The following is a 12,333-nucleotide window of genomic DNA, read 5'->3' as shown; positions in this document are numbered from 1 at the left end:
TCTCATTGTGTTTATTACATTAAGTCAGCCGGTTTCCGATAAAACATGATCCATGCTTGTTTTATGTAGAAAATAAGATGCCTCAGTGTGCAATAAATGCTTGGAGCACTGTTGTTCTATACCATTTTTAATTGGATTGCTCAAGTCAGAAACACCGCACACCATTTGGAGTATTTTGCTCCACACGTAATACATGTGTAGCAAAACAGTATTTTATAATCAAGGAAACCTTTCCGCATGACGCAAGTAATTAAAAAACCTACCTCAATCACAAGCACCTTTAGAACAAGAGTAGACTTCATTGTTGAGGATGATACAACTATTGAATGATTTGGTTTATTTTACTTCGCTTTCTATCACTTTGGCTAATCGCAAATATGAATATGAGTGATGATATTGATGAAGTTGATGAAGAGACACTCACAAAGAACAAACATGCATAGGCTCGGGATTTGAACCGGAAACCTCTCGCGCTGTGCAAAACACATTGACACGAAGGGGGGTGGATGATCCAACAATCGTACACTCTACTGATGTAACAGTGCCTATTAGTAGTAATTCAGAGATCCAGACCACTGCTTATTGTATCTTGAGAATGCTGATAAAACATTTTAAAATAATTTTGTCAAGAGATCATACAATGTTAACGGTTTTGAAACGAATACTAAACATTTCCACTGGCACAATATTAGGCAGTTAGATACTAACGAAAAATATTTTTTTAAATAAATAGTTTTGTGGGTTAGGTGGTAGAGCAGCCACAGGCTGAACTTCTACCATGAGGACTTCATCAACTTGTTTGACAAAAACTTTTTTGTTCTTTTAGTTTTTAATGCACTTCACTGTTCTTGCGATAAATTACACGATGCAGTGGTCATTAAAGAAAGATACGTCAGTCAATATTGCTTATTATAGCATCACACAGCATGAGCAGAGGCACGAGCGCGAAATTTCTGTCGTCTGCATCGGAAGTACAGCACCTTGAATTGGAAGGCAGGAAAGGTCACATGGCCCCCTAGAACCAATCTGGTCTCCGTACGCCCGCGTATGGCGAGAGCATTTCGCCCGTGCTGTAGAGATCCAAGCCACAAGCTTTCCCTCCTTCTCTCTGCCTACAGGCAGGCAGGCATGGTCCTGCACGCCAAACCTAGCCGGCATCCGGCAAGCAAAGACATTAGAGAAATGGTACAAGGAGAGCTGTTAGTGGAGCGTAGTAGACGGATCGCGAAAAATAGCTTTTATAATGCCATTATGCTCAAACCTGTATATAATTAGTCACGTTTTACTTTATATTTACAGCATTTACGCATTTTTAAAATTTTAAATCAGGGAACGCCGGGCGTATGAGGACGCTACGCTACTGCTATTCTCACATTATGCTTCACTTCTTCATCTGTTTCGAAACGGTAACCTTGCAATTCAGACTTCAACACCGGAAAAAGATGGAAATCACACGGCGCTATGGAGGGTGGGGCAGCCGTTCCCACCCCAATTCTTCAATTTTGTATTGTGTTTGCACTGCTGAGTGGGGGCGAGCGTCATCGTCAAGAAGAATGACACCAGCTGACAGGAGACCTGGTCGCTTATGTCGAATTGCGTTTTTCAGTTTATCCAATGTTTGACAATAACAGTAATTGTTCTTCCTCGTTCCAAAAAGTCCATAAGCAGAACGCCCTTAGCATCCATGCTTCTGAACTTCTTATGACGCGAGCCCGCGTTTTCCGAACAAGCATTTACTTTTCGCCCTTGAGCGCATGCACCTTCATGTCTGATAACGAATCGATTGTTGTTCCTTGTAGACGAAGGATGGCGCTTGTCAACCATGTGCTTCTTTTTAATGGCATTGCTTTATACAATATTTTATAGCACAGGGAAACTTATATATTGAATGTCCTAGATTCCACTATAATTATACATTAAAAAATTGACAATGGTACCTATGCAAAATATAGCCCATGCCATCATTTCCCCAGATTTACAGTTGATTATAACATGTTAAGAAATAAAATATTATTTGTACCCATAGTGTACATTCTAGATTACATTAAGCATAAACACAGTGATGATTTCAATATACTTTTGTTTGAATTGTGTTAAGTTCACTTTATGCACAGAAAGGATATCGGGACTGGACCTACAGTTTAAATTGGGATGAGAAGCACTGTGCCATGTGCCTCCACTAAGTATTCACAATACTTTCTAGGGAGGACATGAGTGACAGGTGGTGGAAAGCAAGGCTTACATTAGGAGTGTGTGGAACTCCACAGCCTCTTGCTCTTTGAAGGGCCTGTCACTTCTAATATGTCTAGGGGATCTAAATTTGAATTGGCAATCTAAAGACTAAAAAAAAAGGACCAAAAATAAAGGCATTTTTGAGGAGTCCAAAATGGGTCTCACTACTTTTAAATATCGTTCAACAATGCGTGAATTGAGCAAAAAGGGTTAATTACTCAGGTTTCATCCCATTGGCTTCTATGGAATCATGGATTTGTTTCCGTAGAGTACTAATGGCACATCATCTGACAAATAAATATCAGAGGCTACAATGAATCTGTAATGCACCTCATACAACCATAATGAAACACATTTATTTTGTACTCCGAACTACAAAACAGGGCCTCAACTTGTAAAATGATTATAAAGAAAAGTTATTTGCATTAATCTTCTATGCACAGTGCCCAATTTTGTTGGTAGTTAACATCAACACACTAATATGCAATAATATCAAGTGCTTTCTTTCTCTGGCAGTACATGTACTGGCATTAGGGTACTGCATTGAACCACTTTTGCTCAAATCTCCCATGCTCGATTGCACCACTCTCGTAGTGGAATGATTTAGAACGTCCCGTATTTCAGAGCCTAAGCAGCAGCACTGTCAACATGCACACATGCTCACAGAGCTGCATAAGTAATAACAAATATCGTATCACAGTGCAACAAATATGTGTACATCATTGTTCACTTTCCGAAAAGGACAATAATATTCTGCAAAATAATAAAATGGAGGGTAACAGTTTCATACATCGGAGACACATTTCTTTAATTTTACACAAGAAACTACTTACGGAAATGAGTTTCTTCAAGGTTTACAACATTCGTCGAGGTATTTTCTCTCATCGTGGAATATATTTGACAGGGGAAATCATGTATTTTTCAAGAGAAATATCTCACCGATGCACAATTGCCATTGCTTTAATTTGCTTGCCCTACGATAACCGGATGCTGCATACGTTTGATGACGTAAGCCCGTGTCAGTTTTTCAACCCCCCCCCCTTTTTTTACTATGCTTGCCTAATGTAACCAAACCTAAACTAACCTTATCGGAAATGGTTCGTGGGGCTATCCGTCAGCTACCCATGCATAATGTATAATTTCCACCGGTGGCGAACACAATAGTAGGTATTTTTCAGTGAGGAAGGTTGCAACACTGCATACCCACAACGTGAGTCAAGATGTGCCCGCACTTTGTGTGTTCCGGAAGCGAAGAAAGGAATAAAAAAAAGCACTCAGAATGTGAAAAATTGTTTTCGTGTAAAAAGCATAATGGCACCTTGAAGTATGTTCCACAATACACAATTGATAAGTACAAACCATGCGAAACACAAAATATGCAATTTTAATGTGTCTCCGATCTATAAAACTGGCACCAAATGGAGTTATAACATTCAATCGAACATCATTTTAATGTGACAATAATCGTAGAAACATAAAATGTCACCCTTGGTAGTTTCAGCCCATAATCATCTATTTCATTTTCACATATCAAGGTAAGATATACAAAACTGCATTTTAACATGGAGATGATGACTATGTTCACTAATTTTTCAATATCACTTCGTCTTTTACTTCACGATCCATATTTGAGGATGCATTACCATAGAAAAATGACTGAATTACGTATACCAATAGGGATCGAGAGTTCGAGTGTATTCCGCACATTCGAGCGTAAGACCTATCAATTCTGCATGCCATCTAGCCTTGTCCGTGCAAACTATTTGTCGCTTGAGCAAAAAATACTTGTAGCACTCTAACTGGCATATTTTTATAGGTGAGAATAAATATAACATTTTATTTGTGAGAAATAGAGTGTGTAACTACATCTATACCTGATTATTTATGCATATACCACAAAATTATGAGTAGTTCTTACATTGAACACAATAAAAAAATAACTTTAAGTGTACTGGAACCTTAGTTTTTTAAACCATAAAATTGTGAGAATTAAAAATACAGAGAATGTCTCCAATTTCGTTATTTTTCTGTATACTAAATAAATTTGGCCTTCTAATCACGAATCTGTTGTTAAAATGCGGGGGTCATGTGAAAAACTTGTACACTTATGTATATATATATGTTGCCATGAACCATGCATGGGTAGCCCCACAAACCATTCACAGATAGCCCCACGAAACATTTCCGGTAAGGTTAGGATAGGCAAGTTTAGTTAAAATTTTGTTCGTAAAACAATGCGATACATCTTTAAAAAAAAAATCTGAACTTACATAAGTTTTTTACCCTCTTTCCAGACATGACCCCCGCATTTTAACAACAGATTTGGGATTAGAAGGGCAAATTTAGTTATAAAAATTAACTAATTGGAGACATTCTCTGTATTCTTAATTCGCTCCCATAAAATATGTGTGTGTGTGTGGGTGTAATTCTTCTGTTAATGCACATTACATGAGCTGAAATTTATTCATGTAGGTAGGCCTAAATATTTAGCTTTGCCCCTACTTTGATTCATTAGCATAATCAGGTGTTTATTTTCCGAAAAGGAAGGGATTCTAAGTTGATCAAGTAACAATTATGTGTGATCATGTGAAATGAAAAATTCCTATCACCAAAGTTTGGGGACATACCTGGCAGCTATGCCCCTGCTTAAATTCTTTAAAAGTACTTTTTCAATACTAAAAAACAGGAATTACTCTTAGATAATCAAGTTTTCTTCTTGTAATGCTGCAGTAACTTCGTGAACAACTCCAGGTAATTCTGAAAACCTAAAATATTCAGATAGGTCTCATTTAGTTGTCATATCCTCTCGCAAGAATGAAATATGGTTGTAGCAGAGATTTGGATCTGCAGTCATATTTAGACTGAGCAGTACCAGACTGGTACCTTCTAACTTATGCAAACAAAACTGCACACATAAGTTTACTCTTACAGAGATCTTGTCATTCTATGCTTTGCTGCGAGTATTGAGTTAAACAACTAAATCAAGTAAATTAATTAAAAAAAACTTGTTAGAAAATGCACAGAATCCTAACAAGAAATGAATCACTTTGATATTGCAATAAATATGCAACACTTTTAAATTCTTGTTCTAAATTTCACAAAAATAATTTGTGGAACTATGAGGATTCACATGCAATTTGTAAACTTGGAAAGTAGGCAAACAGTTATCCACAACAACTGGAAATGTGATATCATATTTTTTGTCAAAGGTGTACATTTATTTTCATAAAAAAGTAGCCTACTGTGTGTGATTCTTGTATTCCACGTAAACATTAAAAAATAACAGAGATTTCCAAATTCATTTTCCTTGATATTTTTAGCAGTAGAAATTCATCTTACATCAAAAATACTTTCTTCTACCTGAATTAAAATAGCTGGTAACAGTTCATTATATCGGGGACACATTTCTTCACTTTAACAGAAGAAACTAGTTACAGAAATGAGTTTCTCCAAGGTTTCCAATGTTCGTCGAGGTATTTTCTTTCATCTTGGAATCTATTTGACTGGGAAATCATGTATTTTTCAAGAGAAATATCCCACCGATGCACAATTGCCATTGTTTTCATTTGCCTCCCGTACCTAAACCGGATGCAGCATAAGTTTCATGATGTAACCTGCTGTCAGTGTTTCCACCCCCCCCTTTTTTTACTATGCTTGCCTAACCTAACCAAACCTTATCAGAAATGGTTCGTGGGGCTATCCATCAGCTACCGTGCATAATGGTTCGTAGGGCTATCCGTCAGCTACCCATGCATAATGTACAATTTCCACTGGTGATGAACACGATAGTAGGTATTTTTCGGTGAAGGAGGTTGGAAATACTGCATACCCACAACATTAGTCAAGATGTGGCCGCCATATTGTATGTTATGGAAGCGAGGAAAGGAATGAGAGAAATTACTCTGTATGTGAAAAATTGTAGTTTTTTTGTGTAAAAAGCATAATGGCACCTTGGACTATGTTCCACAATACACAATTGGTAAGTACGAGCCATGCAAAACACAAAATATCCGATTTTAATGTGTCTCCGATATAACGAACTGTTACCAAATAGCTTTCGGTAAATGTTTACTATCCTTCGGATGCCTATAACTTCTGGGTTTCGTCAATTTTTGACATTTCTACTGACCTATCTGCTTCGCGGATCATTTTTAACATGTATTCACGTTTTTTTGATCATTTTTTTTAAAAAAGTGTTTTTGTAACTGAAGAACATACGTTTCCGCAAATGGTTTGTGGGGCTATGTGTCAATGGTTCGTGGGGCTATGCGAGAATGGTGTGTGGGGCTACGCATATTTTTTCGAAACCAATTATTAACTATTGTAACCTATTGTGACCCAACCTAACCTTACCAGAAATGGTTCGTGGAGCTATGTATGAATTGTTCGTGGGGCTATGCGTCAATGGTTGAATTTCCGCTAGCAAACATTCCCACATCACACAAAACACCTTCCAGATGTTAGACAATACTACAGGAACTTATTACGGTATTTCTTCTGTAGAAATGAAGAAATCTGTCCGAAGGATAGTAAACTAGTACCTAGCTTTCATTTACTTCAGATAAGTTACATCAATTGTTATAGAAGAAACGGTAACAGCATGGAATAGGAAAAACACATTTTACTTGTTCATTTCGTCATTTTTTACATTCGTAGATACCTATTATGCATTGCGAAACATTGTTTAAGGCGAGATTTTGCTTTTATCACGGAAATAGCTTCAATTTTCCACATATCGAGTAATTATTGTTTGTTCCTCTGACACACAATATGGCGGAGAAATCTTGACTAGCGTTGTCGATGATCAGTGGGTTTGCAGTGTTGCAACCTTCTTCACTGAAAATACCTACTTTTGTGTTATTTATTTTGAATTTTTTTTCCAGGTTCGAAAACCCCATGAACCATGCATGTGTAGCCCCACACACCATTCATGGATAGCCCCACAAACCATTCATAAATAGACCCACGAACCATGCACGCAAGGTTAGGTTCTGTGAGGTTAGGCAAACATAGTTAAAATTGTCATGTTCTGGCAAAACAATGATGAGTTTGGAAACACTGACGGGGGTTACTTCATTGAATGCATGGAACATTTGGTTCATGTAGTCGAACGTAATGGAGGCAAGAGCTTTTGTGCATCAGAGAGACATTAATGTTGAAAAATACATGATATAACGACCGAATAAGGTGAACGAAGGGAGAAAAAACTTCCACGAGCTACAGAAACACAGTTCCAAAAGTAGTTTCTCCTGTAAATTTGAAGAAATGTGTTTTCCCTACACCATACTGTTACCGAAGAAACTTTTCCACTTCATATGGATGTAACACACTCAACACGAATTACTGTAAGCTCCTAGATACAATACAAGAGTAATTTTCACCAGGCAAAAAATTTACATTTACTTCTGGTATGGACATGTGAGAATTGATCCTGACCATGCAATCATTCAGCAAGTTAATCACACAAGAGGTGGTGACTGTCATGGGGTTCTACAGATGGGGGAGGGGCAAGCTAGGCATTATTTTTCTGAAGTAGGCCTTAAAGTGATAGTTAGCATATGTAAGCACATATTCATTAACAGTCGTCATATTTTCATTTTTTATGCTGTTAGACTCTCATTACATCATTTGTATCCTTTCCCAACTTATTTTCTTACAAACATGCCACACACAAAATATTCACAAATGTGATGTACTTATTGGAGGGTAAGAAACGATGGTCATTATCATTTCAGGATTGAATCATCTACCTACTTTAGAGGTATTTTATAGTTTGATTGAAAGTCCAGTACGTATTAATATCACTCAATTAAAATACTGTTATCACATTTATTTCTGTTACATTGTGGATATAAGTGTTTTGTTCATTCGTGACGAAGTCTTACTATTCATACAATAGTATGGAATTTTGAGCAACAATTTAAGAGCGGCACATGTAAAAGAGATTTTAAAAATTGATGAGTGATTGACGTCTCCTCCTTAATAAACGTATCGAACACACCTTCCTGAGCAACATAGAAGCAACACTATATGCAGTTATTCTACGTGTACCTTTATTTTTGGTTTGAAACAAAATTGTCAACATAATCATGACTTGATACATTAACGACGGCGCAACACCACCACTGTACAACACACACCTTACGTAACATTCCGATGTTACGTAATGGAATTATAATTTACGTTGCTACCAATGAAATATCGAAAGCAAGAATACAAACATTTTGTAAATACGTCCAAATGCCATCAATTGCATCCGTCCGCACAAATTGAGGATCCACCATGTTTACACTTTCTAGCACAGTCACTTGTCACACTTCTGATACCACTAACACTCCCACCGGCGACATGGGGAAATAATAGCCAGCCGGGCGAAATCGAGCCGGAAAGAACAAGGACGTTCCCAGATCCCAAACGAGTCGCTGAAATATTAATATTACCAACGCGGCGTTGCCAGTTTAGTGTTCTTCGGCGGAAAACAAGACTGACATGTTTTTCACCTAGAGAAACTGTACGCAACAATAACCCTTTCTTTACAGCACGGCAAAATTTTCCACGGCATCCGCTCACTAATATTTTTCAGAAGTCTTTGATTTTTAAAATTTCATTTTCGTTATTTAGCGTCGTTTTTCTGCAGGGGCGCACCCCTTACTATTCCTCTGTACCCCCTTCTGCACCCACTATGTTCAACTGAAAATACTACCCCAAACCCTTTTCATATTATGTCATGTCGTCATATTGACCACAGAATGTTGGATACTGAAGTAAGACCGTTATTGTCGTATGCAACAGACAAGCACCAATATATATATATATATATATATATATGTGTGTGTGTGTGTGTGTGCTTTTCTGTACTGGCGGCAGCCTCTATGAATATCAACGGCAGTTTTTTCTCTCTCGTCAGCATTGTTGTTATGAATTTTCTCTTCTTTTCGTTTCTTCAAGTGGTATGTTTGGTGGTTTTCGATAATTGCCTACTTAATGTGAGTTATGTTTTGTTTTTTTTAGATTCAAATTTTTGCAAACTGAAAATAATATTGATTTAATATGACACAAAAAAATATCATGGGGCGCCATGGCATTCTCTTTTATTAATTTAGATCGTCCGGCGCCCAGGGCCAACTCCCGCCGCCTCCTAGTTACGGCTCTGAACTAAACAAGACTAAGAAAAGCAGATACTGGGAGCGAAGCGAGCAAGACAATTTTACGAAAATTATTTTTATTTGTATAAAATTTGTTATCGAGGGTGGCAATTGCCACTTTGTGCCCCCCTGCATGCTTTTAGCCGTCTGGAAGAAATAATGCAAGAAAAACGTGAAAACTAATTAAATCTTGAGTATCCTTTTGTCCCGCTACTCTTAGATTCTACTAGTTTTGCTTTCTTTTACCTCAATGCTTCTCCCCTTACGCCCTAAAATTGATTTCCGTCTAATTTTGGGGAGGGCCAGTGCCCACTGCTCCCCTGTGGTTGCACCACTGCACCCCCTTCCTCCGTAGTTGCTTTGAACTTTAATCAGCTTGAAAATACTTAATTTTCTTTAAGACTATAATATCTTTTAATAACGGAGATAAGATGTCTCTATACTAAATTTCTAGGTGAAAGTATAGTAATGTAGGGACATGGATCTCTGGAAGGGGGCAAGGATGGCCATACCCCCCCCCCCTTAGAAATTGAATGTCAATCTCAAAGTATAGATTTCACACGCATAATTTGGTTTCAGTCAAGTGGTGTTTTTTTGAGGTGACAACACTATTATCGGGATAATATACCCCATGGAAAAATACCTTGCTTGTCCCTCCGTTGAAAAATCTGCAGACGTCCATGATTGGGGGGGTGGGGGGGGCATGAGAGAGATTGAGAGAGGAATTAGAGAAAAGGGTGAAAGAGAGACATTGATTAGTAACTCCCTCATAATTGCCAACGTTCATTTCAAGTTTAAAAGAGCAGAAAGATTGTTATTTCTATTGTTAATAGCCAGGCACGTATCTACAAATATACGTGCCTGGGGTCCGAACCAATTGTCTCATAATAATAATAATAAAATTCTGTTTCAATTAATATAATTATAATTACATTTAATTAATTATATAGTAGTAACTAATATATTTTTATTACATGAATGGGTAAAAATACGGTAGCTATGGGGATAGTGATGTAAGAGGACGTATTCATTATCTAGCTTACGTGTAGTTAATTAAGGTCGGCAAAATTTGTAAAATAAAATCAACTGCCTGGCAAGGATATTAGTGTCAAATAGATAAAAATTGAATATGTATTGACTATTGAAAAAGGATGTTAGATCAAAGTCGTATAATCGCAATATAATCCTTGTCTTCTAATAAGTTTGGCAGAAATAAATAACCCTGGTTAAACAACAAGTATATTTGCATTATTTAATTTTAGTTATTTTTTATTTCATTCTTTTCATTATTTAATCTTTGAACTTTGCAAGTCTTTCGGGGGGGGGGGATCCGGACCCCCTGATCCCCTAAATACGTCCTTGTTAATAACTAGGCTTACCATACGTCCGGGATTAGCCCGGACAGTCCTGGTTTTTTAGAGCTGTCCGGGGTGATGGTTTTGAGAATCTGAACATGAAAATAGCTACCGGTATAGAATATTCACGACCAGAATTTATGACCGGCAAGGATCGATTATACCTTTTCTGATTTACAAGAGAGTGCACAAGTTATTGATGCAATTGTAAAAGATGCCGTAAATATTGATGACCAGTGGCGTGCACAAGGAGGGGTTGGTGGGGGTTATAACCCCCCCCTTTGGCCCAGTATTCCTAAAAAAAAAAAGAACGTCAAAGGTAGGAAAATATGACAAAATGAGGGCTGACTACCAAGAAAAAGTATACATAACCCCTCCCTTTCGAAAATCCTGGGCACGCCACTGTTGATGACCTATTTGATGCACAAGGTAATTCAACACCAAAAGGTAGGTTGTGGTTCAAGTTCTGAAAAAGTACCAGATACTATTGAAGAGAAGTGGCAAGCAATTTTTAAGGTGTTTAAAAAAAATGATATTTCGTGTACCAACATTTCTAAAATGGTTGAGTTTGCTATGTCTTTGCCTGGAACATCTGCTCCAGTTGAGAGAGTATTTTCAATTATGGGGAATATTTGGTCTGCAGAAATAGGTAGACTTCTAGTATCCACTGTTAAACATCTGCTGAAAGTTAAAATTAATTCAGAACTTTTATGTTGTGAATTTTGTGATGTTATTAAAACAAACAAGCCATTTCTGAAAAAAAAAATCATGTCTAGTGAAAAGTGCAACTGAGTGAACTAACAGATAATGCTACCTAGAACAGAGAGGCTTCCTAAACATCAGAAAATGTATTATTCAATTAAACATTTGAAAATTAATTGATTGATTTTTAAAAAATGGATTAACATAAATTACTGATTGAAATGGAATTAAATCAGCTGAAATTTTTGCTTCCAGAGATCCATGTCCCTACATTACTATACTTTCACCTAGAAATTTAGTATAGAGACATCTTATCTCCGTTATTAAAAGATATTATAGTCTTAAAGAAAATTAAGTATTTTCAAGCTGATTAAAGTTCAAAGCAACTACGGAGGAAGGGGGTGCAGTGGTGCAACCACAGGGGAGCAGTGGGCACTGGCCCTCCCCAAAATTAGACGGAAATCAATTTTAGGGCGTAAGGGGAGAAGCATTGAGGTAAAAGAAAGCAAAACTAGTAGAATCTAAGAGTAGCGGGACAAAAGGATACTCAAGATTTAATTAGTTTTCACGTTTTTCTTGCATTATTTCTTCCAGACGGCTAAAAGCATCTGCAGGGGGGGGGGGCACAAAGTGGCAATTGCCACCCTCGATAACAAATTTTATACGAATAAAAATAATTTTCGTAAAATTGTCTTGCTCGCTTCGCTCGCAGTATCTGCTTTTCTTACAGTCTTGTTTAGTTCAGAGCCGTAGCTAAAAAAAAAAAATAGGAGGCGGCGGGAGTTGGCCCTGGGCGCCGGACAATCTAAATTAATAAAAGAGAATGGCATGGCGCCCCATGATATTTTTTTGTGTCATATTAAATCAATATTATTTTCAGTTTGCAAAAATTTGAATCT

General features: G+C 37.3%; 1 protein-coding gene across 1 annotated transcript in view; it reads right to left on the bottom strand.

Moving 5' to 3' along the window:
* Tmem18 (transmembrane protein 18) overlaps positions 1 to 8,735 on the bottom strand; it is a 46,365-nt gene extending 37,630 nt beyond the window's left edge. Inside the window, exon 1 of the mRNA XM_083112671.1 lies at positions 8,454 to 8,735. Within this exon, the coding sequence (XP_082968797.1) occupies positions 8,454 to 8,516 (63 nt within the window). The 5' untranslated portion in view covers positions 8,517 to 8,735. The remainder of the gene's footprint in view (positions 1 to 8,453) is intronic.
* Positions 8,736 to 12,333: the final 3,598 nt, after the last annotated feature.

Source organism: Lepisma saccharinum, chromosome 26 (genome assembly GCF_977018435.1).
Source record: "Lepisma saccharinum chromosome 26, izLepSacc3.1, whole genome shotgun sequence".
In the NCBI taxonomy this organism is placed as follows: domain Eukaryota; kingdom Metazoa; phylum Arthropoda; class Insecta; order Zygentoma; family Lepismatidae; genus Lepisma; species Lepisma saccharinum.
This window is presented reverse-complemented; position numbering and strand designations above follow the sequence as displayed.